General features: G+C 65.1%; 1 protein-coding gene across 1 annotated transcript in view; it reads right to left on the bottom strand.

Moving 5' to 3' along the window:
* WNT7B (Wnt family member 7B) overlaps positions 1–24,855 on the bottom strand; it is a 46,085-nt gene extending 21,230 nt beyond the window's left edge. The window contains exons 1-2 of the mRNA XM_049626528.1: positions 24,785–24,855; positions 1,247–1,473 (exon numbers count right to left, since the gene is read on the bottom strand). Coding sequence (XP_049482485.1) covers positions 1,247–1,473; positions 24,785–24,855 — 298 coding nt within the window. The remainder of the gene's footprint in view (positions 1–1,246; positions 1,474–24,784) is intronic.
* Positions 24,856–25,287: the final 432 nt, after the last annotated feature.

Here is a 25,287-nt window from a genome sequence, read left to right on the forward strand (position 1 = left end):
AGGTCCCGGGCCGACGCCCTCCCTACTGCGGGGGATGGGCCGGGCACTCCTCCCTCCCCAACGGGCCGGGAGCTGCACTTGGGTGGTGGGGCCCCAGGGAAGGGGTGGTGCCACCCTCCTGCCTGTGCCAGGTGCCACCCACAGGCTGCTCACCACAAAGGGGCCCCGGGGGCTTTCCCCTGCGCCACCCCCAGCCCTACGCCAGGCGCTCCAAGCCCTGCACGGCTTGGCTCTGGCCCGGGTCCCGGCAGCTGTGGCTCCTCGGCCCACTGGGATCGGAAGGACGTGCTGAGCCTGCAGGCTGGGGTCTGAAACAACAGGGCCCCCCTGCATGTCTGGCGCTGTGCCCCCCCAGTTATCACTCCCCCATCTGCCCCTCCTGGAAGGCAGGTTGCATCACCTCCGCACCCTCGCCTGTTCGACAGCTGTGTATCGAACCCACGGGACGCAGGCCCCGGAGGGGTGCTAGGGACCCAGGGGAGGGCCCGCCCGCTCGGAGCTCGTGTCGCAAATAAGGGCTCTGAGGTCCCGAGCGCCAGGCCCAGGGTCACACAGCCGGTTTCCGATCTAGGTCGAGCTCTGGAGGTCCCACGTCTCCCTTTAAGCCCTTCCCTGGGCCTCAGTCTCCTTCCCTGGAAGATGGGCACCACAGAGCCTCCCTCGGGGCTGTGAGGACGTGAGATGGCACCCGTGGGACTGCCCACAGACTTGGGAGGCGCGACCCCTTCCCCGGCCCGACTCCACCCGCCCTGCCCGCCCAGCCTCCCCCGCAGCCTGGCAGACTCCCTCGGTGCTCCCACACGTGCCTGTACAGCATCCTCTGCCCGAAATTCCTTCCGCACAAATGGTACCATTCGCCTCAGCCCCCTGCCCCCAGACGCCACGTGGGAACTCCTGCTGTCCCATTCCAGATGGGACAGAACCGAGGCAGGGGGTGTGCCTAGGTCCACACAGCGTCCGCACGAGCGGGATGCGGCTCTAACCGCTTGCACTGCCTGCCACGGCCGGCCGGCTCACAGCCTCGCGGGAACGACGCCCTCCGGCCCCACAGCCCAGCGAGGGGTCCCTCACCCGCGCACAGGGGACCCTGGGGTCCCGAGCCCCTGCCCCCCCAGGCCAGGCGCAGAGCAGGGCGCAGAGGGAGCTCCCGTCGCAAAGACACCGGCCGGCCTCCCCTGGCCTTGGGTGGCCCTGAAGCCCTGACGGTGGGGGGGGGGGGTCCCCGCAAGCCCGGAGGCGCCCTTACCTACTCGGAGCTCTTGCCCGAAGACAGTCTTCTCGCCCAGGGCGGAGCAGTTCCAGCGTCCGAAGCGGAATTGGTACTGACACTCGTTGATGCCCATCTGCGCCCCCTCCCCGATCACGATGATGGCATCGGGCCGGCTCTGGCAGATGGCACGCTGCCGTGGGGCCAAGCCAGGAATCTTGTTGCAGATGATGTTGGCTCCCAGGGCCACGACGGACGACAGCGCTCTGCGGAGACGGGAGAGGACACGGGCAGGTGAGTGGCTGCGCGGGGCCCCGAGCCCTCTGCCTGCCGCCCCGCCTCCCTCAGTCTCTGCCACCAGCCGGTGGGTTCCGGGCGCTCACCATGGGCCAAGCTCTGCCCACCGGGCAGCCAAACACAGATCCCTGCCCCGGACGAGCCATTTCCCGTTGACCACAAGGCGTGATCCCAGCCTGAAAAGGCGCTCGCGCCCATGCCTTCTCAGCCTCAGGACCACAAGAACCAGGGTCACAAATCCAGGAACCAACGGTCACCCAGAACGTAAGAACCACAGCTCCCCCATGCCTCTGAACCAGACACACAGACCCTTCGGGTCCGAGAACTTCACGCTTGAGATTTGACAGCCATCAGCTCCAAACTGTCCGCAGCCTCCCCAACTGCTGACCATCAGACTTCCCCACTACTCGCACGCCCCGGGCTCCCCCTGGGGTTCCTGGCCCAGGCAGGCTGCTGAGCCGGCTGGCCCTGCTGGGAGCCAAACCCATAGGCTCCTGACTCCATTTACAGCCCATCTATAGCCCTGGGAAGGCACGCCGCCTCTCTGAGCCTCAGTATCCACGTCCATGAAATGGGAGTATAAAGCATCCACTCCTCCCACCCCACCACCACCACAGGGGCTCAGACCAGACGGCCTCAGGGAGAAAGACTGTCCCCTCGCTTCTGGATCACTGGGTAGATTCAGGAGAGGGACCAGGAGCTGATGTGAATTGAGCCCCTATCGTGTGCTGGGCTGGGTGGGGCTACTTTACTGCAACATCGTATCCCCCCCGGTGGCCCCCTGAGGCTGCTGTGGAATTAACCTGGCACCCGCCAGGAACTGAGGCCCGGGGCAGGAGGGCACTTGCCGGGCTCACTCTCTCCTAACTTGAGGCGTTTATCCGCGTGTTTGTTGTAGGAGGTGGCACCCACACCACATAACGTTGCCCATTTAAAAAAAATTGTTTTAATGTTTATTTATTTTTGAAGGAGGGAGAGACAGGGTGTGGTGAGGGGGGGGCGGTGGGCAGAGAGAGAGGGAGACACAGAATCCGAAGCAGGCTCCGGGCTCCGAGCTGTCCGCACAGAGCCCGACGCGGGACTCGAACCCACAAGCCGCGAGATCGTGACCCCAGCCGAAGTCGGACGCCCAACTGACTGAGGCCCCCCAGGCGCCAACGTTACCCATTTTAAAGTGTGCAGTCAGTTCAGCAGCGGTGAGCCATGCAGGCACCTCCCTACCGTGTTCCCAGACGTTTTCACCACCCCCAAAGAGAAACCCCAAGTCCCCTGGGCAGTCACTCCTTATTCTATTCTCCCAGGCTCTGAAACCACCAATCTGTCTTCGGTGCCTGTGGATTTGCATATTCTGGACTTTTCATATCGATGGCATCACACACTGTGTGACCTTTTGTGGCTGGTTCCTTTCACTTAGCATCCCGTTTCCCGGCTTCAGCCCCTTGCAGCAGGTGCCAGTGCCCTTTTATAGCTGAATCCTTCTCCATCGTAAGCAGGGACCACCTTGCACGGATCCAGGCACCAGGTAGCGAACGCGGGGTTCCTCCCCACCTCTCGGCAACCGCGAACAGCACCGCCACAAACATGGGCGTGTAAGCTTTGGTCTGAGCCCCTGTCCCGCTTCTCTGGGGCACAGTCTTAGGAGTGGAATTGCTGGGTCACGTGGTAGTTTGTATAGCTTTCGGAGCGGCCCCCGAACTGTTCTTCCGCAGAGGCTGGAAAACTCATTATTTGGTTTCGAGCGCCCGGAGGAGGAGGGCGGGCAAGCTGGAAGGAGGTGGGGGTGATCTTGGCAGACCTTTGGGCAACGGCTGAGTTTCAAAGTGGCATCCAGCTTCCAGACGGCAGACCAGGCCTGCTTAGCGAGGGGCAAAGTGTGGGAATGAGGGAGACCACCAGGGGCTCCCCAAAGCTGATGTCCCTGGCCTTGGCCTCCCAGCGCCACTGAGTTCCCTCCTCCTCCCCACTGGCTGCCGGCCCCTTTCTTGAGAGAAACGAGTCAGTGTTTTTCCAGGGCAGCCAGGCACCCACAGCCAGCTGGGAAAGTCCCCGTGTGGCATGAGTCCACAGCACGTGCTGTAGCCAGAGTGCCCCGGCGACACTCAATCCCCACGGCCCGCCCGCCCCACTCACTAATCTGGCCAAGACCCCCCTGGGTCTCCCACGGGCACAATGGGCAGAAATGCCCGAGGCTGGCATGGAGGAAGATCATCTGGGCGGGTTGGGCTGGGAGCGGGCTGGAATCCGGGGAATTCAGCCCAAAGTAATTGTAGATGCTCAGAAAACCGACCCGGGGAAATGAGATGGATGGGAACCAGCCTCCAGGCCTCGGGCAGGAGCCCGCTCTGGATCCCGGTCGCTAAAAGCCAGCTCCCCAATCCCAAAGTCTTCCAGCAGACTCCAGGCTGCAAAGCTCACTGCCTGGGGTAAGAACCCTGCTGGGGGTAGGAGCTTGGACAAATGGGTTCTGAATTGGAGGGGGAGGATCCCCAGTGGACGGAGGGGGGATCCCAGGGGCCGACGCAGATGTTGCAGCCCTGGTCTCCCATCTCCAGGAGCCCCCAAAGCCCCCTGCCAGCACCCAGGTCTGGCCATGTCACTCCCCTGCTCAGAGACCATCCATAGCTCCCTAGGCTCCTTGGTGTAGAATCAGAGGCCCCCCCGGGATCCGACCTCCGACCACCCTGCCATGCCTGCCTGTGCCGGTCTCTCTGCCTTTTTCTTTCTGGCAAACTCTGCTAGCCTTGTGCCCAAGTGGAAAAGCCCCCTGAGCTCACACCCCTTGGCCCCCAGGCGCTGAGAAAGCAGGTGGTGGGCATTGTCTCTCGAGTAACAACCCCCCACCCGCCCCCCACGGGCTCACAGTGGCTGGTTCCACAGCCAGCCTTCCCAGCAGACCACAAGCAGGGCCAGGTCAGAGCTAAATCTGGGGCTTGGTGGGCCGGGGGGAGGGGGCAGGGGGCTCCCCCTGTAGCTGTCCCTGAGTGTTTGCAGAATGGCAAAATGGATGAACAAATGAGTGAATACTCAAAGATTACATCTGGAAGAGTTCCTCCACCTTAATAACAGAAAGGCAATCCAAGTCCAAAATGCTCAAGGGACTCGAATAGCTACTTCTCCAAAGAGCCATAAACGGCCAACCAGCACACGAGGAGGTTCTAACTCCCGCTCGCTCGCGAGAGAAACGCACACCGAAGCCAGCGACGTGCCACCACACGGCCGCTGAGATGGCTTCAGTCACAACAACAGAAAATGACAGGTGTTGGCAGGATGTGGGGAACGTAAGAGGCGGCGGCCACGTGGGCAGCCGTCAGGAAGAGCCTCAAAAATCCCCTCGGACCCAACAATTCCACTGCTTGGTATTTGCCCCCAAGACCTGAAGACAGGTGTAAATCCCCAGGGACAGAAAATAGACCAGTGGTCGCCCGGGGCTGCGGGGAGGGGGATGATCGGCTGACTGAGCCACCCAGGCTGCCCCTATGTTATGTGGACTTTGAACACAAGCTTTAAAAACCCTACGTATATGCAGGACTTCTGCACCCTTGGACAGGTGGGATGGGTAGAAGGGGACGAGAGGGGCCTTGCCTGGCTGATCCCCGCCTGTACGCTTCCCAGGACGTGAGTAGGGGACACGAGAGCCCCCAGCCACCCCCCAGCAGCCAGCGCATGGGTCAAAGGAGGAGCAAAGGCATCAGGGAATCTATTTTGTGCCAGGAGCATAAACAATCAGATGCGGTTGCTAATTCAGAAATCGTTTCTCCACTGACAGTAGTAAATACACTTACTCCGAACGCCCATCTTGGGCAACACGGGCCTCTGCTGGGTCTCAGTGCCCTCCCTGCGTCCCCGTGTCACAGATGTGCAGACCGCAGCTCAGAGAGGCTGGGGGCCGTGCCTGAGGCTGCACAGCCAGGCTCAGAGCCCAGTGTCTGCTTCCAGAACTCAGGGGAAGGCGGCGCTGGGGTCCAGAGCCCCGCACACGGCAGGTGCACGACAAGTGCCGGTCCCCAAACACAGCTTCACATCCTTCCCTTGCTTGAAATCCTCCAAGGTCACTCATTAATCACTCCAGGTTTACGGACGGCTTCCGTTGCTGGTGTCGGCCGTCTCAGCCGCACTGTCCCTTCCCCACCAGCTACGGCCCACACGTTCACCGCGAGTCTGAGCACTGCCCTCCCTGAGAAGGCCTGGCCCTGTCACACTCCGACCCTCAGCCATGCTCCTGCCACCTGGAGGGACAGGGGCTGCAGCCCTGGGCCACCGGCCCTCATCAGGAAACCGCCAGAGCGGCAAGAGGAAAAATTACGTGATAACTGAAAACTGGTGACCTGGAGGAGAGGGGAAGAGGGGGGATGGGAAGGGGGAGGAGGGGAGAAGAGGGGAAGAAAGGGGGGAGGAGGGAGGGAAGGGTGAAGGGAAAGGGGAGGAGGGGCAGTGGGGAGGAGGAGGAAGGAGGGGGGAAGGGGCAGGGGGGAAGAGAGGGAGGAAGGGGGAAGGGAAGAGGGAGGAGGGTGGGCGCAGGCCGCATCCTGGAATAATCTGGAATAATCGGCAGTTTGGGAGTGAGGGCAGGCTGTGAGCACCCTGGTCCCGCCCACAGGATGGGCCTGCCTCTCACCCCCAAGCAGCAAGATCCCCACCCTGGGCGGCTTCTCAGCCCACAGCCGCCCACCCAGGTGCCCCGGGAGGGCTGGCAGGGCCGTTCTGAGTGGCCCCGAGCACAGAGAAGCCGGGCTGGCCGCTCGCGTTTCAGTCATCCCCTGGCGCTGTTCAGGGGCCTCGGGACGAAGGCAGGAAGCCAGGACGAGTCCTGCAGGGACGCGCCTCCCTGCGGGTTCCCGGCTCTGGGCTCCATCAAGGGTGCCAAGGGACAATAGGAGATCTTCCTACCTTGCCAGAGGTCCCAAGGGGCCGGGGCTGCCTCTGGGACTAGGGGACGCCAGAGGGCGAGGGGCGAGGTGGCCACTGCCAGGTAGCAGGTGGTGCAGAACTGGCCAAGGGGGTGGGACGCTGGCTATGGCCTTGGGCAGGTCACCCAGCTGGCAGCCGGTGGGGCAGAGGTTAGGACACGAGCACCGGTGTGGGCCAGCTTGGTTGGAACCCTGGCTCTGACTCCTCGTAGCTGTGAGACCTTCTTAACTTTTCCGTGCCTCGGTTTCCACACCTGTGAAGTGGGGTGTGTCAGAGCGGCTCCAAGGAGGACACGATTCTGGCCTGTGGTGAGTGGTCCTCAAGGCTGGCCATTGTCGACCCTCCCTGGGGACCCGTTCCTGATCTCCATGCACCGAGCCACCGGGACCCAGTCCCTCGTGGGGATCAGGGACCAGCTGTGTTGATCGGGAGGCCCAGCGCTCAAAATGGCAATTCTGGAGCTGGCGGGTGTCCACACCCACCACCACACCTGCCGCGACTGGGTCCATTCGTGGATCGGCCCTTCCCTCGGACGCAGCAGATTCAGTCTGGGGCCTACGCACCCAAGTGAAGCAAACCCTCACAGTTACCACGGGACGAGCACAGGTGTCCCCAGCGCAAACCGGGAACCACAACCCCGGTGTCCGTCCGTCCGTCACCAGCAGAAGGACGCAGTTTGGCACGTGCACAGGGCGGGAGGCTTTAGCAGTGACAAAGGGCAAACAGCTTACGCGTGAGCCAGACGGGAGAAATGGCCCAGACCACGCAAAACGCACCTTCAACATAGAGGCCAGGAGTTACCCTTAGCTGGGGCGGGGGGGGGGGGGCACGGACCGGGAGGGGCCCACGGGAGCCTTCTGGGTTCCAGACTGTTCCCTCTCCCAAGCTGACAAATGGATTACATGAGCGCCCGCATATGTAAAAACGCACCAAGCTGTCCACTCGAGACGTCTGTACGTTATGCACGTTATATCTCAACCAAAAAGCAAAATATTGCAATACAAACTTCATAGTGAAAATGCAGTACAAACTCAGAGTGAAAACTCCAAGTTTTCTCACAGAAATTAAAGAAAATACACTTAAATACAATACGGGGGCGTCTGGGGGGGGGTGCTCAGTCGGTTAAGCATCCGACTCTTGGTTTCGGCTCAGGTCGTGATCTCACGGTTTGGGAGATCGAGCCCCGCGTGGGACTCCGTGCCGACAGTGCCGAGCCTGCTTGGGATCCTCTCTCTCCTCCCCTCCCCATTTGCACACACAGGCACGCGTGTGCTCACTCACTTTCTCAAAATAAATACACATTTTTTTTTTAAAAGAAATACAACATGAGCATTACATATCAACCCCTTATGCCCTGCCTGTGTGTCCCCTGAGGGGTGCCAGCCCCTCCCGAAGCAGCTTGTGGAGGCCACTGCCCGCTCAGCCAGACGGTGCCCTCCCGCTCTCAGCCTGCACCTGGCCCAGTGCTCTCAGCCATCCCTGCTGGCCAGCCCTGTGCCCAGAGGGGCTGGGCCCGCCAGTGGGGCCAGGTCCGGCCAGGCAGCCTCCCAGTGCTGTCCAAGGCTGGGAGAGGACAGAGCTCCGGGCCTCGGCCACTCTAGCTAAGACCCCGTCTTGGTCTGGCCCCACTCCTGCCAAAGCCCAGCCTGGGGGCCTCCTGGGGGCAGCCTCCCTCCCCCAGCTTCCTCGGGTAACAAAGTCTGGGGCACCTCACCGCCAGGGAGACTGAGGCCCAGAGAGGAGTCAGATGGGGGCGTCAGTGGGGAGCCCGGGATCAGAGCCATGCTGTCCAGCCACCTGCTGAGTAGCTCAGGGAGGGTGGGAGGGAACAGGGGTTGGGACCCACCCTTCCCGCCCCCCGACTGGTCAATGCCTCATCATCCCTGTCCCTGACCCCCAAGACAGTTGGGGGGTGGTCACTTGTCTACCTGGAGAGCCTTCCGCTTCCATCCTCCAAAGGGCTTTGATCCCTTGTGCATTGCCAGTGGTGGGACAAGCTCTGCCTTTTTTGTTCAAGAGCCAGAGAGAGGGGCACTTGGGGGGCTCAGTCGGTCAAGCGCCTGACTCTTGGTTTCGGCTCAGGTCATATCTCACGGTTCATGAGTTCGGGCCCCAGGTCGGGCTCCACACTGACAGTGGGGAGCCTGCTTGGGATTCTCAATCTCTCTCTCTCTGCCCCTCCCCTGCTTGCACTCTCTCTCTTTCTCTCTCAAAAAAAAAAAAAAAAAAAAAAAAAATCCAGAGAGAAATCGTGTCATTGCGAGCCCAGGACCGTGTGGCAGACGGGCCTCTCAGATCCCAAGGAAGCCTCGAGCCGTCTGATCCGTGCACAGGGCCCTAAAACTATGGCCACTGATGTGGCCGAGTGTCCTGAGGAGGCCGCAGGACCCAGGCACCTCGACCTCAGTATCCCGTTTCTCCTACAAATTCCCCAGCAACCGACCCCACAAACCACAGCCCAAGCTCGGGATGCCCCAGTAGAGGGGACCCGGCCCCACCACGGCGGGGACCCCGTGCCAGGCCGGCCACCATCCTCTGTACCCTCTCTCTGGCCTGAGCAGCAGCCGCATTGCAGCCCACCCCCCACCCCAGGCTCCTGGGTCGGAGGAGCCCCTGCCCCGAACCGACCACAGAATCCTGGGAATGTTCCCTAGGCTGGGACCAGGACAGCACGCCATGACACAGACGCAGCATCCAAGTACTTCCCAGAACTCAGACCTCATGACGGAGCTGGACCTCAACATCCCAGACTCACCACCCCCCACAAGCCGCAGGAGCCGGAGGGGGAGACGTCTCCCCCTCCCTGGGTCCTCCCGGTCTCCCCGCGTCCTCAGGTGGTAGGCACCACTCTTAGGAAGGTCAGCCGTGATAAGAAAGGGTTTCCCCACCCTCTGCCCTCCGGGGCCGCCCACCTCCCTGCCCAACACAGCGGGACGGCGGCCTCAGAGCCTGAGCGGGGCCTCTGGGTGCTGAGCTGCCCCGGCTGCGGGTGTCAGCCACGAGGGTGGCCCCAGGCACCCCCTTATCGCTCACTCTCCACCCACATCACTCCATACCCCGCCGCCCCTGCACCTTCCTTCTCCTTCCAGAGCCCTTCCTCCACAGACCTTTTCGCCCGCCTGCCCCCCCCCAGGGGGCCAGGGGGTGCTTGACCCCCTCAGGCTTTTCCGAAAGCTATCTGGGGTAGGGTTTGTCCGCCCCCACCGGCTGTGAGCTCCCCAGCGCAGGGATATCCGCACACGGCCTAGCACCCTCCCCAGCCGTGAGCCGGCCTTGACCGTGAGCCCCCACCCCGCCCCAGCTCCCCGGGAGGTGGGGACAGGCTGGCCGGGCCTGGGCCGGATCCCCGGTCTCCCTCTGGGGCCCCATCCCTGGCCCTGGCCTGGCTGCCCACAGCTCCTGCAGCCCACGCTCCTGGCCCGGGGCGCTTTATAACTCTTCCTTCTCGGGCATCCTCCGGCAAAATATTTGAAGAATGTTCTAATTATCTGCGATCAGCCAGGGAGGCGGGCCTGGGTCCACTTGTCCAGCAAGTAACTTGGCAAATACCTGGGAAGATGGCAGCCGGCCCCCACGCCCACCTAAAGTGGGTCCCCACCAGCGTCTCCCTCAGGTGGGCAGGGGTCGGCCCAGCCCTTCCCGGAAGAGGCTCTTCTCCGGCTCCGGAGCCCAGCAGTCCCGCGGGGCAGCGGCCGGTGTGGCCTCAGTGCTCCCACACGTCAAACGGGGATAAGAATGTCTGCCAGGTCTGGGGTCACTCTGCAGACCACGCCCCCCTCCAAGCCACCATCACAGTGCCAGAGCTTGGGACCAGCAGGGTCCCCGCAGCCTTCCCCTGTGGGGAGGAGCGGGACGGATTGGAACGGCCGGGGCCGAGCTGGACACAGCTGGTGCAAAGGCCCGGTGGTGTTCAGCCCACCTGTCCTGGCGTTCCTTACACCTGCTCGCCTGCTCGTCTTCCCCTGCTGGGGCTCTAGGCTCAGTTCAGTGGGAGACATGGGGCTTGGGGACCTTCCCGGACCTCACTGCTCTGAGGCTCAGTGTTCCAATCTGAAAATAGGGCCTAACAGCCCTGTCTTGGCAAATGGCTTCTCCCCCTACTGGCCTGGGTGGGAAGAACTTCGAAGGGGGTGGGGGGGCCCTGCAGGGGAGGGACAAGCCAACATGACCACCCTTCCTGAGTGGCGTCCCCCACACTGTCCCACCTCACCCCCACTGCACCCTTTACAGATGAGGACACTGGGGCTCTGAGAGAGCGCCCCGAAGGGAGCTTCATGGGTGGTGGGCAGGGGGGTGTCCCAGAGAGAGGGCCGGAGGCGGGAGGGGGCTCAGCTGGGAAAGAAAGCCATCCCTCTGCCCCTTCCTGCCCTGCCCAGGCCTCAGTTTCCCATCTGCGCGTGTGGTGAGGGAGTGAGGCGACAATCTAGGTACCTGTGGCTGCATCCTAAAGAGGGTTCTCTGGGCTTGGGGTCCTGGGTTGGAGGTCTGCTCGGCCGCCGACTCTCACTGGCCTCAGTCTGCCCATCTGCCCGATGGGCAGAACAGCCCCTGCTCGTAGGTGGGGCGCGTGCAGGCCGGCTCCCTCCGTGGGTCCTGCCTGCTGCAATCTTTCCAGCCCACTGCCCGGCTCAGCTCACTGCCCGCAGTGTTCCCGGGGAAGAGAGCGGAGCGTCCACCTGCTCCCTCGCGCCCCCGGCGGGCGGCTGCCCGCCCGCCCTCCCCGCATAGCTGGCATTCCTGGCCTGGCATTCTGGGACCCCACCCTGGAGAGAAACCAGGCATCCTGGGAGAAAGCAGGCGGTGGACGGGGGTCTCGGGCGGGGCCGAGGCTGCCAGAGGTGGGCCAGCACAGCCCCCATACCTGCTAAGTCAGTGAAATCAGAACCTCATTCACTCACCGTGACCCCAAAACCCCAGGTCATTGACCTCCGGCCTCAGACCCTTCCAGATCTCTGTTGGGCAGGCGGGACCCGTCGTGACACTCCTGGGCTCAGGTCATACTCACCAGCAAGGCTAGAGGCACCCAGACCCTCCCAGCAGCCAGGTCCAGCTTGGTGCCTCTTCCTCCGAGAAGCCTGCCCCGGTGTCTCCTCTGTCCTCCCTCCCCACGTGCTCACATCTACACCAGCCTCCCGAGGGGGCTGCTGGGGGCTGACCTTCAGGGACACCTGTCTAGGCCATGGACACACTTCCAGCTCTTTCTGCTATACTCTGGACCTTCCCAGGCCTTGACCCTGACCTGTGTCCTCATTTTCCACGGTGCAGATGGGGACACCGACCCATGGCAATGGAAGCCACGTCGTGAGCTGAGGCCCAAGCAGGGACGAGACCCCTAGCCCTGGCCTTGGCCTAGGCCCTAATATCCCAGATCTGTCAGACCCTGGGGCACCCTGCAGGCCTGGGTGATCGGGATGTCAACCTGAAGCCTCAGGACAGGTGGATGGACAGCCAGGCAAGGGGAACAGGTGGGAGGGAGCTGGCAGGGAGTCTGGCCCATGGCCAGGCTGGCAGTCTGGGCGCCTGATGGGTCAGCCAGCACCTCAGCCTTCCTGGCTGCTACAGACATGGTCTGAGCAGTGGGTTCAGGGGCTGAGTCCCCACAGGTAGAGGACACTGAGAAGTCTCCTCTGTGCAGACGCCAGGGCAGGGCTGAACTCCCGGTCCTGGGCTGTGCCTCCAGCCAGCGCCCCGGAGGGGCCCCCTTCTGGGACTGGATGATGGCAGGGGCCTGCCTGGGCCACACAGCACCGCAGAGCAGAGAACGAGCCCGGCCCCACCCAGGCTCTCCCCAGTTCCACTGCCCTGCCATCTGCTCTCGCCAAAACCGGGGACCCCTCTGGGCCAGGACACCCCAGACGTGGCTCACTCACCACCCACCTCCCTTTCTGAGCATCCCACTGCTCCCTCTGAGAATTCTGGGCCACCGGGGCCACCCCAGCCAACCGCCTCAGCTTGGATGCCTCACGGGACAGGGTGCTCACCCCTGCCCCGGAGCAGCCCACTGCACCTCTCACCAGCCTCGCACCCCCAGTACACCTCCTCGGGGCTCAGCAGCCCCCCACCCATGCCCTGACTTAAGTGAGTGGACTGGAGTCCTGCCCCACCCCTCCTTTCCACACCCTCCACCTCTGTCTGACACAGATGATACGCTGGGGCCTTGGGGCAGCTCTCAGCCCTCGGCCCAGCACCCCTTCCCAGATGCTGACCAACAGCAGTCTCCACCTGGCATCTCCAGGGCCCGTGCCCTCGGGGTCCCCCACGCCCTGTGCGTCGGGCCAAGCCTGAGTGCCCTGAGCTACTGGGGACAGGGTGAGCCACCAGAGCCAGGCTGCCACCTCCCTGTCCGGTGCTCCCGTGACACTAGCCCACCCTGCCACCCCGCACACATCCTCCCTGGGCACCCTCTGCAGGCCGGCCGCTGGCACCCTAGCCTATCCCACGGGCCTGGGCCGTGCCCGCAGGTGACTCTGCCGGGGCTGTGAGGGGGGCTTGGCCCCCAGGTGCAGCCAGCTGGCACCTCAGCCCACCAGAGGGCCTCACATGGGTGGATGGGCACGCAGGACGGGCCCCCAGGGAACACGGGGATGGCAGGTGATAGAAGCGGCTGCTTCCAAAGGGGGGGGCGTGTCGGCAGCACCTGGAAATTCCCCGTGTTCCCCGCCAGTGATGCAGTCACCCTGGGAAGACGTGAGTCAGGGAGCCAGGAAGTCCCCCCCCCACCGGCCCATCCCCCCCAGCCCCCCCCGCCGTGCCTGCCCACAAGCACTGGGGGCCAGCACACCTGGGGCCCGGAGGCCTCTGCCATCCACTGGGCAAGAGGATCCTGACCGGGTCAATGGGTCTTGCCGGGACGCAGACACGGGAGCAGCCATCTGACCATTCACAGTGTTTATTGAGCACCGACTTAGCACCAAGTGCTGTGCGGGGCCCTGGGTGCTGGGGTGGGGGTGGGGCGGGGGCCAACCCGAAACCGCAACCGTTTGTGGGCAGAGGGCCCCTCACCCGCACTCTGCCCCCAATTCACTCCCTAGGCCCTGCCTTGGGGAATCTTGTCCCTCTCCTCTGCCCCACCTGCATCAGATGGTGGGGGGGGGGGGGACAGGGGCAGGACCAGCCCCCTCCCAACTTCCCTGGCTTGGTCCACCCACGCCCGTGGTCCTTCCTGAGCTCAGGATGAAACTGCTCATCCCTGCCCTGCTTAAAACCTTCCCTCCCATGGCTCCCCACGCCCGGGGCTGCCCCCCACCCCAGCACTGTGACCCCACTCCGCGTTCCCCCTGCCCGCCCCACAGCCATCCATCCCTCGGCCAAGAATGCCACTCTCCCCAGCCCGTTCTTTAGGGCCCAGGTCTCCCCTGACCCACCCTCACTGCAGCTGGGATAGCGGGTTAGCGGCCCCTGCCGTGTAGGGCACCGCAGGGCTTTGGGTACATGACGGGGAAGGAAGGGAGCCTCCCAATTACACCTGCTTACACGGCCAGCCTTGTTCACCGGGCCCGGGGGCTGCCGGAACCGCTGTTGTGAAGGGCAAGTTGAAGGTGGAGGCAAGGGCTGGAGACAAGGGGAGGCGGGGAGAGCAGGGGCCCTGAAGCGTCCAGCCCCATCACCCTCATGGACAAGCCAAGGCAGAACAGGGCGGTGGTGTCCCCAAGGCTGCCCGAAGTCCATGGCATGTGGCAACGATTCACGTGCTGACCCAGCAGAGGCCATGAGCTGGCCAGCTGGGACCACCTTCTCTCTCCGCTCAAGCCGGCCTCAGAGCCCCTTGGGTTAGCAGCCCGGGGCAGAAATCTGAGGTGCTCTTGGTTCCCGCACACCGCCCCCCCCCCGGAAAGCTGTCCCTCTGGCTCCGAATCTGAACGTGTGGAGGTAGGGACAGGGGAAGAAAGGGGGGGGGTGCAGAGACAGAGAGAGGGCCCTCGCTCAGCACCTCATGATGCCTGGCCATTAGATAATTCTAACCAGCTGGATTAGCTGGTCTCTCTTCCCACTCGAGGCCACGGACAGTGAGCGAGAAGGAATCGGCAGCACGGCCCTGAGAGCCGGACAGACCTGGGTTCGAACCCAAGCTCAGCCCCCTTGCGTGCAACCTAGGGAGTTACTCGGCGCTCTGACCCTCGGACTCCCCACTTCACCACCTCCCAAGTGGGTGGCCACCCCAGCTGGCGCGCACCCATCAGTCCGGTGACAGAAGGGCCCCTCCGCGAGGACCTGAGTCTTCCAGAAGTAGGATGCAGAGCCCTGGGCCCCCCCCCCCCCCCCCCCCCCCCCCCGTCAGGAGTCTGCCGGGCGGGCAATCCTTCTGGAGGAGCGTTTCCTCTGGGCGCCTAAGTCTCGGCGTGGCGGCCCCTGCACCCTGCAGCAGCACCAACACCCGCTTCATCGGGAAGGGGGGAGGCGGGGGGGGGTGGGGGGATGCAGATACCACCCACCTTGTCCCAAGGCTCCTTCCCTCAGGGGCCCTGCCTGTTCGCAGCTCCCGCTGGGCACAGACTCCAGCCCAGGGAACCTCTCTGGAGGAGGGTCGGAAACCGGGGTGGCCTTGGGGGCGGGGTTCTGCCACAGGTGTTTTCGGGATGGGGCCACCAGGAGGGGCCGATGCCCGGGGAGCTGTGGCCGGGGAACGTGGCGCTGCTCCCGTCCCGCTCAGGGTCAGCAGGAGGACGGCCACTCGGGCTGCACGGCTTTAGTGCATATGCCACACCCTCAGACGGAGCGTTTCGTGGCATCGTCGATGCTCAGAAGCCACCGGCTCCGGCGTGACCTCTCCGGGGCCTCCGCATCCTCGGTCACCGTGTGGGCCGACCCCACGGCCGCCTGGCACAGAGGCCCCGTGAGTGCTGGCTCCCTTCCAGGCGGGGCCCTGGCCCAGCATCTGCTTGTATGCTTCCAGCGCCGGGGAGCTCACCGCTTCCCTGCCAACCGCAGACTGGCCCAGGCCTGGGGCCCCCCGCTCGGAGGGCGAGGACACCCCGCATTGAGGGCAGGACTGGCAGGGGCCCCCAGGCAGGCTGAGCGGCTCCGGGGACGGAGGTCAGGAAGATGGAGAAGGGGAGGAGGGAGCGCACCTGTGCCCACCCCCACCCTGCTAGCCAGCCCAAGGGGAGGCCCCAGCCCCGCGCCAGAGAAGGAGGACAAACGGCCGTTTTGTCCTTGGCCAGCGGGCGGCCCGCACCACACAATGACCCTTTCATCAGGCTGAGGGAGCCCCGGGCCGAGGTTTCATCTGACAAGAGAGGGCTCCCGGCCTCTTGTCCCTTGCTGGGGGAGCAGGGGGCGGGGGTGCCGAGCCCTATCTGAGCCGGACCCAGGGCCAGGAAAAGTGGAGGCTCCGAGGCAGCTTGCTGAAGCCCCTCCATCTGCCCCGGGGTGAGACAGGCCCCGAGAGGGGCGCCATTCAGGCACCCCCGAAGCCTGAGCCGACAGAGGGTCTGGGTCTCCACAATCAAGACCTCCCCTGCCACCACCCTCAGACTCTGCTCAGCCTAGTCTGATGACAGAGCCTTGGACCAGGCCCCCAGTAGGGGTTCCGGGCTCCCCACAGGCTGCAGAGCCCCGGCCCCCTGCCCCCCCACCAAGGCTGGCACGAGGCTCGGGGGGACATGGCGGGGGTGGAAAGGCAGGGGCAGGGAGTGTGATTTGCGAGGCTGTGGTCAGTGGCCCTGGAAGAGCCAAATGTGCAAATAATGTGCAGTGAGGGCCTCAAAAATGACCTCCCTTCGTGATGGTCTGCTCCCCGAAGAGCATCTCTCCCCGGAGGATGAGACCCAGGGATCGGGGGACGCCTTTCTCTGTCGGAGAATTTCTCCTCAGAGGCGGTGGCAGAGCGATTCTGGGATCGGGGGTGCGGGGGTTGGGGGTTGTTCCCCTGGGACCTGTGTGGCCTCGACCGCGGGGCCCCCACAACCCGTCTGCCCGTCTCGGCAAGGTTCCGTGAGGCTCTCTCAGGAGGAACCCTGGGCGAATGCGTTCTTCCTTCTTCCAGAGTCTCTCTTGTGTTCCTGCTTACTGTCTAGGCAACTCCTCCCCTTATCTAGGCGCCGCCTCCTCCAGGAAGCCCTCTTAGACGCCCCCCTAGAGAACTCAACACTCTCCCCTGCACGCAGCCACCACACCTTCCGCCGCTTCATGGGTGGCCAGCCTCCCTGCTCCTCGTGGCTGAGCAGTGTCATCTCTTGAGCACTTACTGTGTACCCAGCACCCGGCTGAGCACGTCTCTGCATCGGCTTTCTGGATCCTCACAGCCACTCTAAGACGCCTGGGTTCCGGGACTGGGACACAGGGAGGCTACGGAAGGCACCCCGACAGTAGGAGGAGGAACAGGGATGGGACCCCGGATCAGGGAAGGTTCCAGGGAAACTCGGTGAGAAAATGAGCCACCCTCCTGCAGGCCTCCACGTGATGCCAGGCCACACCGAGACCTGGAAGAAGGGCACGGGGACCCGCCTTCCCCTCCTGGCCCTTCCTCCCCCAACACACACAGAGGGTCAAATGGGGTCATCTCCAGAGGCTACCCTCCCCCCTCCGATTAGCGGTCACCGAGCTGTGCCCACACGGCAAGGCTCCTGGGGCGCTTGTGATCGGACAAACTCCCATCTCTCCAGCCCGCGCCCTGGAGGTTCCCGGCGCTAACCACCCGCCCCCCAACCACGTGCCCATGCCTTCCGATCCCAGCGGCTTGAGGGCCCAGCCAAGTGACGGATGAGGAGACTGTGGCCCAGAGAAGCCCGTGGACCTGCTCGAGGCCACACAGCAGAGCTCTCCTCCAACCTGGACAGATGCAGCCTGCAGGCGGGGAGAGGCCCCTCCCAAGGCGACACCCGTCCACGCTAAGCCGGGCGGCCCCCGATCTGCTGCCACACAGGCCCCGATGCCAGGGGAGGGGGCCTGATTCAGCAATGCCCGCCCCCCAGGGTCCTGCCCACGGGGTTTCTGGGGCTGCGGCTGGCACCACCAATAAAGCCACAGCGGCAGAGCCGGGAAGAGGTCCAGCCTCGGCAGGGCAGTGGTGAGCGCCCCCCGCCCCCCCCACGGCCAGGTGGTCGGTGAGTAACCGCCCCGTCACCCATGACTCACTCAGCTCCCCAGAGCGGGCGGTCACCATGAGAGGCTCGCACCGGAAGACCTGGGGGCATCACTGCAGCCAGCCTCCACATCTGGGAGTGGAGGCCAAGACCGGAAGGGACCTGCCCAGGACAGCAGGCCAGCCCGGTCCTGGCACAAGGCCCCCACACCAGCTGACTGGCACCGCAGGCCCTCTTCTTGGCCTGCGGCCCCCCACCTGCCCTCCCTTGGGCCCTCACTGACCCCCCCCACCCCCACCCCCGGCCCCGGAAGCTTCTGCTCCGACAGCAGTGGCACAGAGAAGGGTGAGGCCGGCCAGAGCTGCCTCCCACCGCCAGCCAAGCTCAGCATCAGGCGGGAGGGCTCAGGGCCCTTCCAGGCCAGCACACCCGTCCGACCCAATCAGTGGCAGGGGCCCAGGCATGCATCTGGGATTCGCTATGCACGGACCACAGCCCGAGACAGGGAGCTGGGAGAGCAGCCCAGATGAAAGGGGCAGGATCAATTGTCCACCAGTGTCTGTGATCCCGGCAGTGGGATGCCTTCTGGAAAGTTCTCTGGAGCAGAAAGAAGCCTCCGCCCGGGGCCCCTCCTGCCCCTGGCATCCTCAGATCCCACGGGGCTGACTGTGCCAAGTATCCCTGCAGTACTGAGGTGGGCTTCCCGATGACCCCGAGCCGTTCTCTGAAGCACATCCACGACGGCCACCTCACCTGCACCCAGGCCCCGGCTCGTAGCCACCCACGAGGTCCTTCTCACCGGTGCCGTTTGCACCGCAGGGGTTCTTTCCCGCCCACGGCATCCTCCACACCCAGCCAGCCCTGTGCCCACCCAAACAGGGCAGGGAGGGAGGCAAGGTGGAAATCCCAGAGATGTCATGGTCCCCTTCTCTTGCTCCTGGGGACACCTTACTTGGTCTCTGCTCAGGGACAGCCTGGCCTCAGCACTTCCTCCCTCCCTTCTCCCCACCCAGGGGGCTGAAGGGCAGGCGGGCTGGGGTTGGGGCAGGGGTGCTGAAGGTAGGGCCGCCGGGGGGGGGGGCAGAGTCCGCTTTGCTGTCTCCCATCACCTACTCTGGACCCCAGCACTGCCCCGGGAACGTCTGGAAAACTGTCGCCTTCGGAGAATTTTCCCCAACAAAGCTGGCAGTGAACACGCAGGGAATGAGCCTGTGTGGGGACAGATAGCAGTCACTGCAGGCCTGGATTGGGGGAGCCAACCCCGGAGGAAAACTTGGGGTCTACGGATACATACAGGCCACCACCTGTGGTACCCCTCACTGCTGCCTTGGTCTCGTCCTCTACAGCTCCTGAGCCCCCTGCCCACCTCCTCCTCTCAGATTCCTACTCCAGCCACCCCCCCCCACCCCGGGATTCCTACCCCTGGCCACCTCCCCATAATGCCAAACCTCAGCCAGCTGCTTCCAAAAATGATTTCTTAAAGCATAATAGCTGCTGCTTCTCTAGTTTAAAGATTGAGATGCGGGGTTTTTAGGGGAGGGGGAGGCTTCCCGACCTCTGACCTCTGAGAACTGGAGGCGGGGATTCCAAGGCCCCCCCTTGGTTGATCCATTTCCCCAGGAGGGATGCCACAAAGCAGGACTCTCCGGCCCCGCCACTTTGTTAGCCTGATTCCTCAACGATCAGGAGGTCCCCATCCGGCCCCTTGCCCTGCCTGGGGCGGCCTGCCCGCCCCCCCCCCCCCCCCGACTCCTCTCCCCAGGCGATGCTTCTGCAGCCGGGGCTGCCCGCCGGGCCTGGAGCGCTCTCTGCGCCTGGACCTTGTAATTATGTCCCACAGCCCGGGAAACCGCGGGCCTCGCAGCATCTGGCTGCGGTTGCGAACTTTTGTTTCAAGATGCGCGACTATTTATAGAAGGAAAACTGGTAGGATAGTAATTTCCTAGGAGCTGGAGCAGAAATTGGCTGCGCCTCTATTAAAAGGGGGTGGGGGCGCGGCGATTTATTAGGACTGCGGCCGCGAGGAGGCGGGGGTGGCGCAGGGAGCGGGAAGACAGCGCCTGCCCCCTCTGGCCGCGTTAGGCGACCCCGGACGTGGCCCGCGTGTAAAGGAGGGGGAGGAGGAGGGGAGCAGGGGAGGGGAGGGAGAGCTAGCTCTGAGGTTTAATCAGTAGCATCCAGCTTAAATTCCCCCAAACGGCGGTTCCATAAATCAAACTTCTTTTTAAATCGGAGGCCAGAGCATATGCGTCCCATTAGGAATCGGGCGAAGCCACTGCTGCGCCGACGCGCCCCCTCGGCTCCCGGGCCCGGCCGGGCCCTGCCTGGAGCTTCCCGGAGCCCGGTGGGCGCTGCCCGTCCCGACGCACACGCGCGCCCACGCTCCGCGCGCTGCCTTGGCCTGGACCCCAGGGCGCACCTCGGCCAGCGGCACGCGCGCTGCGTGTCCCCCTCGCCCCAGGTGAGGAGTCACCCGTCGCTGGGTCTGGCCGCTCAGCGCGGCAGGAAGGCGCGAGAAGCCGCAGTCACCACCACCGAGGACAGCTTGGGCGCTGTCTGGCGGGGCGCAGCGTGCACGTGTGCGCCTGTGGGTACGCGGGGGAGCGGGTGCGTGCGTGCGGCTCTCTCGAGTGCGGCGCAGCCGTGCGGGCCTCGTGGACTTATAAAGGAGAGGGGGCTGTCCCGCTGGTCCCGGACTCGGGTGGGACGCGCAGGGAATCCCCGCGCCGCCGCGCGCGCTCCGGCCCTCGCGCTCCGTGCGCGCAGTCTGGTCCACCCCGGCGCTAGGGCCTCTCGCGGGCCCCGCTCTCTCTGACCCCACAGCCGTCATTTCTCACTGCTGCAGCCGCCCCCCAAGCCCTCCACCTCGGCGGCTCAGGCCGAGGAGACGACCCAAAGTCCCCGGGCTGCCGAGCGCGTCGGGCACCCGGTGCCCCGCCCAGAGACTCCGCTGCCGAGCTTCCTGCCCGTCCGGCTCCAGCGCTGGAGGCCGAAGACGGGGCCCTCCCCACCCCGCCCACCCCGCGTGCGGCCCGCGGCACTCACAGGTAGCTGCCGCTGGACAGGATCAGAAAGATCTGCGGGCAATACACGGAGAGGAGCGCGCCGCGCGGAGACAGCAGGAGCATGGTGGGCCGGCGCTCCTGGAAGGGCTTGGCGGGCCCCGCGGGCAGCGCGCCTGGGCCAGCTGAAGCCGGGGTCTCCGCGGCCCTCCCCGAGGTGGGGCGGCGACACCAGGCGCTAGGCACCCGGGCGCGCGGGCCCCGGCGCAGGATTCGTCCGTGCCCCGCCGCCAGGGCCGAGCATCGCGTTGCAGCTGGGGCTGGGACGGCGGCGGGCGCTGGGGCTGGAGCGCGGGACCGGGGGACCGGCAAGTGGGTAGCGGGTGCGCCTCGGCGGCCGTCTAGCCCTCCGTCCGTCGATCGGTCGGAACCGGCTCTGTCGCTCGCTCTGGCTCAAGTCTCCAAGTCTCTCGAGGCGCGCAGCTGCCATTGGACGGGCCGCCCCTACATCCGCCTCCTCTGCGGGCGGGTTTTTTAAAGGGGAGGCTGACCGGAGCGTGCGACAGGAGCCGCCCCCAAGGCTTGCCCAAACTGCCTAGGCCCGTACCCCCCCCCCTCCCCGCCCAACTTCGGCGAACCACACAGCTCTGGCCGGTTCTGGAAGGTGCACCTGGGGGGGGAGGCACCAGCGGGATAACCGCGCGAGGGCGTGCGCTCCTCTTGGGGGGCTGTGCTCGGCAATCTGTTCTCGCGTTCGCATACATGTCCCTGCATGTGCCTGTGTGTGCCCGCGGGAGCGTGGGCGCGTCTGAGGGCGCAGGTGTGTGCTCACAGATGCACTGTGTGCTCTGTGCCTCTGCCCGCGCGCGCCCCTGGGTTTGGTTAGGCTGGTCGTGAGTCGCTCGCTCTCAGGCTAACCCACCAGGCCCCAGCCAGGCAGGGCTCACCTGTGCACATGCGCACTGGTGTTTCTGTAGGGTCCTGCCTCGGCGCCTCTTGGGAGGGGCCGAGAGCGAAGAAGGCACCCCTCGTTGGTGCACAGAGGCCCCCAGCTCTGGCTTCCCCATCTCACTTCTTTTGCTTTCTTTGGAAGGGTTGGTTGGAATAGGTATCGGGAGAAGCAGATCCGCAAGGATACACTTTCTAAACAATCCTCCTTCTTCCACTGAGTTTTGTTTTAAAGGCCAGAAACTCACCTCCTGTTTTGAGGTTTTGAGTCCCACCTCCTATTGTCTGCCAAGCCTGGCTACATATGAGTGATCGTCTGGATGCAGCGTAGACCCCCATCAGCTGGGGCGAAAGCACCAGGCAGGGGAGGGGACAAGAAAAGAGAGGTCTGTGTGATATGGCCAAGGACCCCGGGCTTCTAGACCTGGCCTGGAGATTCACCCCCCCGGCGGAGGGGGCTGCCTCCTTCACCTCTTTCCACTGGGCCCCTCCCCCAGGGGGAGGAGGCAGGAACGGAGCTGGGCTGATCCTGGGACTTCCTGTGACCCCACTTTCAGTGGGCAGAGGGGTGCCCAGATTCCAACGGCTTGTCCCTGCCCCGGCCTGGCCTCCTCTAAGGGCTGCCGCTTGGAGCGGGCTCAGTCCCAGAGTGAGGAACCGTGACTCCCCAAAGCTGTTTGTTTCGAAATTGCTGAAAATCCAAGACGGAACTCCTCTTGGGGCCCGGATCCCCAAAGGGATTGTGAGGCCTGAGTTCTCCATTTCTGCTGGCCTGACCCCCCCCCCCCCCGCCCCCCGGGGGCTGCACGTCAATGCGTGTGCCCAAGTGGGGGAGGTTCCCAGTATACATCGAAAACACACACACACAGGAGTGGGCGGGGGGGGGGGCTGTGATCACAGGATACCCCCCACACCCAGTGCAGACAATCTCTGACATTTGGTTAGAACTTTTGGGGCCCTAATAGCCCAGCTCCTGGGATTCTGAGGCCCTGAAATACACTCTCTGGGGTCCCCAGGGCACGGGCAGCGGCTCTGATCCCGAGGTCATTAACAGTAAGAAGAGCTTGACTGGTGTGCACAGGTGTTTATTGGGCCCCACCCCTACCCCCAGGGCACAGGCACCCAAGACTAATCTTCACGGAACGGTGAAGGAGGTGCTACTGTGACCCCATTTTGCAGATGAGGGAGGCAGACCCGGGGAGATTAGAGCGCTTACCCAAGGCCACCGATGAGTGAGGGGGAGGGGGGAGCCAAAACGTCACCCTTAATGCACTGGGCTCCCAAGTCATTAGCCCCTCAGGTCACATCTGGGCCCAGCTCCCGCCTCCTCCCGGCTTTGTGCAGCCAAGGTGGCTTGCAAAGAAAGCAAGCCCCCAGCTCCAGTTCGGGTGGGCAGGGGCTGCCCTACTGGCAGAGGCAGAGCCCCTCCCCTTAGCAGATCCCAGGGCGGCTCCCTGGCTTTCCTGGATGTGGTTCTGCGGGGGGGGGGGGGGGGGGACACTAGATTTTCTCCTCTCCCCCCAGGAGTGGGAGAGTGTGGGTTTCAGGGGGCACAGCAGAGGGAGAAGCTTCCCACTCCAGGGCTCCGGAGGGGGGTGGTGCAGAAGGCAGAGTCTGGCTCTCTTGCCCACTCCCAGAGAGGCGGGCACAGTGCCTGGGCACACAGGCTGGTCTCTCTCTACTCAGACACCGGCCACCATCGTGTTCAGGATGGCCAGAGCTGAAGCCTCGTTCACAGAGGGCAAAGGGAGGCCCAGGAAAGTGGGGAGAGGGAAGCCACAGTCAGTCGGTAGCTGGACCCGGAGGTCTCAGAGCCCTGCAGCCAGCCCTGGGAGCCCAAGTCGGTGGCATCGGGATCTCCTTCCTCTGCCCGGGGTGGGGAGTGGGGGTCCTAGAGCCCACAAGCTGGGGGTGGATGTTCTTTGGGGTGGCTCCCGTTTAGGAACTGGTGTCAGGGTGCTAGGAGGAGTGGTCAGTGGTGGAGGCCAGAGCCAGTCCGAGCTCTGCCACTGACCCTTGGGGTCAAGCGACTCGGCCTCCCTTGCTCAGTTTCCTGATCCTTAAAACGGGAGCTTAATCTAGGATCGCCGGGAGCGGACGAGGCCTTAGAGCTGAGGAACTGCGGGGGCTGCTGGGGATCCCCAAACCGGGCCTCCCTCCCAACCCCCACCCCCTAGCGGACTCGGTGCCGGCACCCTCACCGCCCATAAACAAACACCCAGGGACACAGCCGACACCCAGACCCACAACAAACAGAGCCACCAGCGGCCGCAGGCACACCGGCCCAGGCCTGCAGAGCCGAGGCGAGGTCGGGGCCTTCCAGCCCTGCCCCTGCAGCCACCGGCCTCAGTTTGTCCATCTATAAAACGGCGGAGGGGGCGACAGAAGGACGGGCGATGGGCGGTAGACGAGACGATTCTCCGGTGGTGCCTTCACCTCTCCGCCTGGGAAGCCGCGTCTCCGCCTCCCGCCGGGCAGCCCGCCGCCCGTGCTCCGGCCGGGACCCGCCTGCCTCCCCGCGGCTGGCTGCGCACAGTAGGGGCGAAAGGCGCGGCGGGGCCCCGGAGCGCGGCGCACCGCACCCCCTCACGGCCACCTCGCCCCTCCACCCCCCACTTCGAGCGAGGCCGAGACAGATTCTGTCTAAAGGAGATCGCAGCTCAACAGGTAAGGACTCGGCTGGGTTCAGGAATGTGGAAATACGACTCGGGGCAGCTACTGCAGCGAGAGCAGCGAGCGCGGCGAGAGGGGGCCGGGCCCAGGGCCCAGGGCGGGCGGGGGCGCGGGCCCCGGACCGAGCCCGAGGCGGCCGGCCCGCCGCGCGGCCCATCCCGAGCCAGCCGGACGAGTTGTCAAGGCAATTTCAACACGTCCGGGTGATGGATAGGGTCGAAGGGCCCGGGCAGGTGCCCCGGCCTGCAGGCTCGCGGCCGGGGTGCTCGCCCCCCGCCCGCCCAGGCCTTTCCGGCCGCCCGACGCGCCCGGCTCCCGGCCCCGGCGCGCCCTCCAGACGGCGAGCGCTCGGCCCGGGCTCGGCGCCCAGCGCAGCCCGGGGGAGGGAAGGCGCGTCCCACCCCCAGGGCCTGGAGCCCAAACAGGTGAAAGTACGCGCCGGGCACGCTCGCCGCTACCCGCGAGCCTAGCCGCCGCCCGCGCGCCCTGCTTTCCTTCCAGCAGCCCCGGAGCCGGCGCGCTTCGGGAGTACCCGCCGCTCACGGGGCTCGGGGGCGTCCCTGCTGGGCCGGGGGAGGGGAGGGCCCGATACACGGGCCAGCCTTGGATCCCCAGGAGCCGGCTGTGCCCCCTCAGGCCCCACGTCTCCGCGGGGACCCTCTGGAACCGGTTCCTCCCGGCTGCCCCTGCCCGGGGCTGCGGCCCCTGCCCACGGGGCTACTCACCCGAGCTTCACGTAGAGGACGCCAAAGCAGAGAAACACGTAGAAAATCCACTTGCGAAAGTTTCTGTGCATGATCCAGGGAGGGGGGCTGCGCCATAGACAGCGGCGACCGGAGGGGACGCGCGGGCCGGGCGGGGAGCTGGCAAGGGCAGGGGGCTTCGGTGGACCGCTCTCAGCCGGCGCTGCGGCTCGGGCGGCCGGCGACGCGCGAGGACTCGGCGCGCGCTGCCACCATGGTGAGCTCGGGGCACCGCCGCCGCCGCCGCCGCCGCCGCCGCCGCGTGCGCCTGGGTAGTGACCTGGGCCGGGGACCGCGACCTCGGTGCTGGGCTGCGCGATCGCTGGGGCCTGCGAGCGCCGGCGGGGGCCGGGGGCCGGGGCCCGAGCACGGCAGGCGGGCGGGAGCTGCCTCCACTGGGCGCAGCCGCCTGGGGCCGTGCGCGCCTCGCCGAGCGCCGCGGCGGCCAATGTGTCCGCACTTGTCCGCCTCCCCAGGTGACTCGC

Source organism: Panthera uncia, chromosome B4 (genome assembly GCF_023721935.1).
Source record: "Panthera uncia isolate 11264 chromosome B4, Puncia_PCG_1.0, whole genome shotgun sequence".
Lineage (NCBI taxonomy): Eukaryota > Metazoa > Chordata > Mammalia > Carnivora > Felidae > Panthera > Panthera uncia.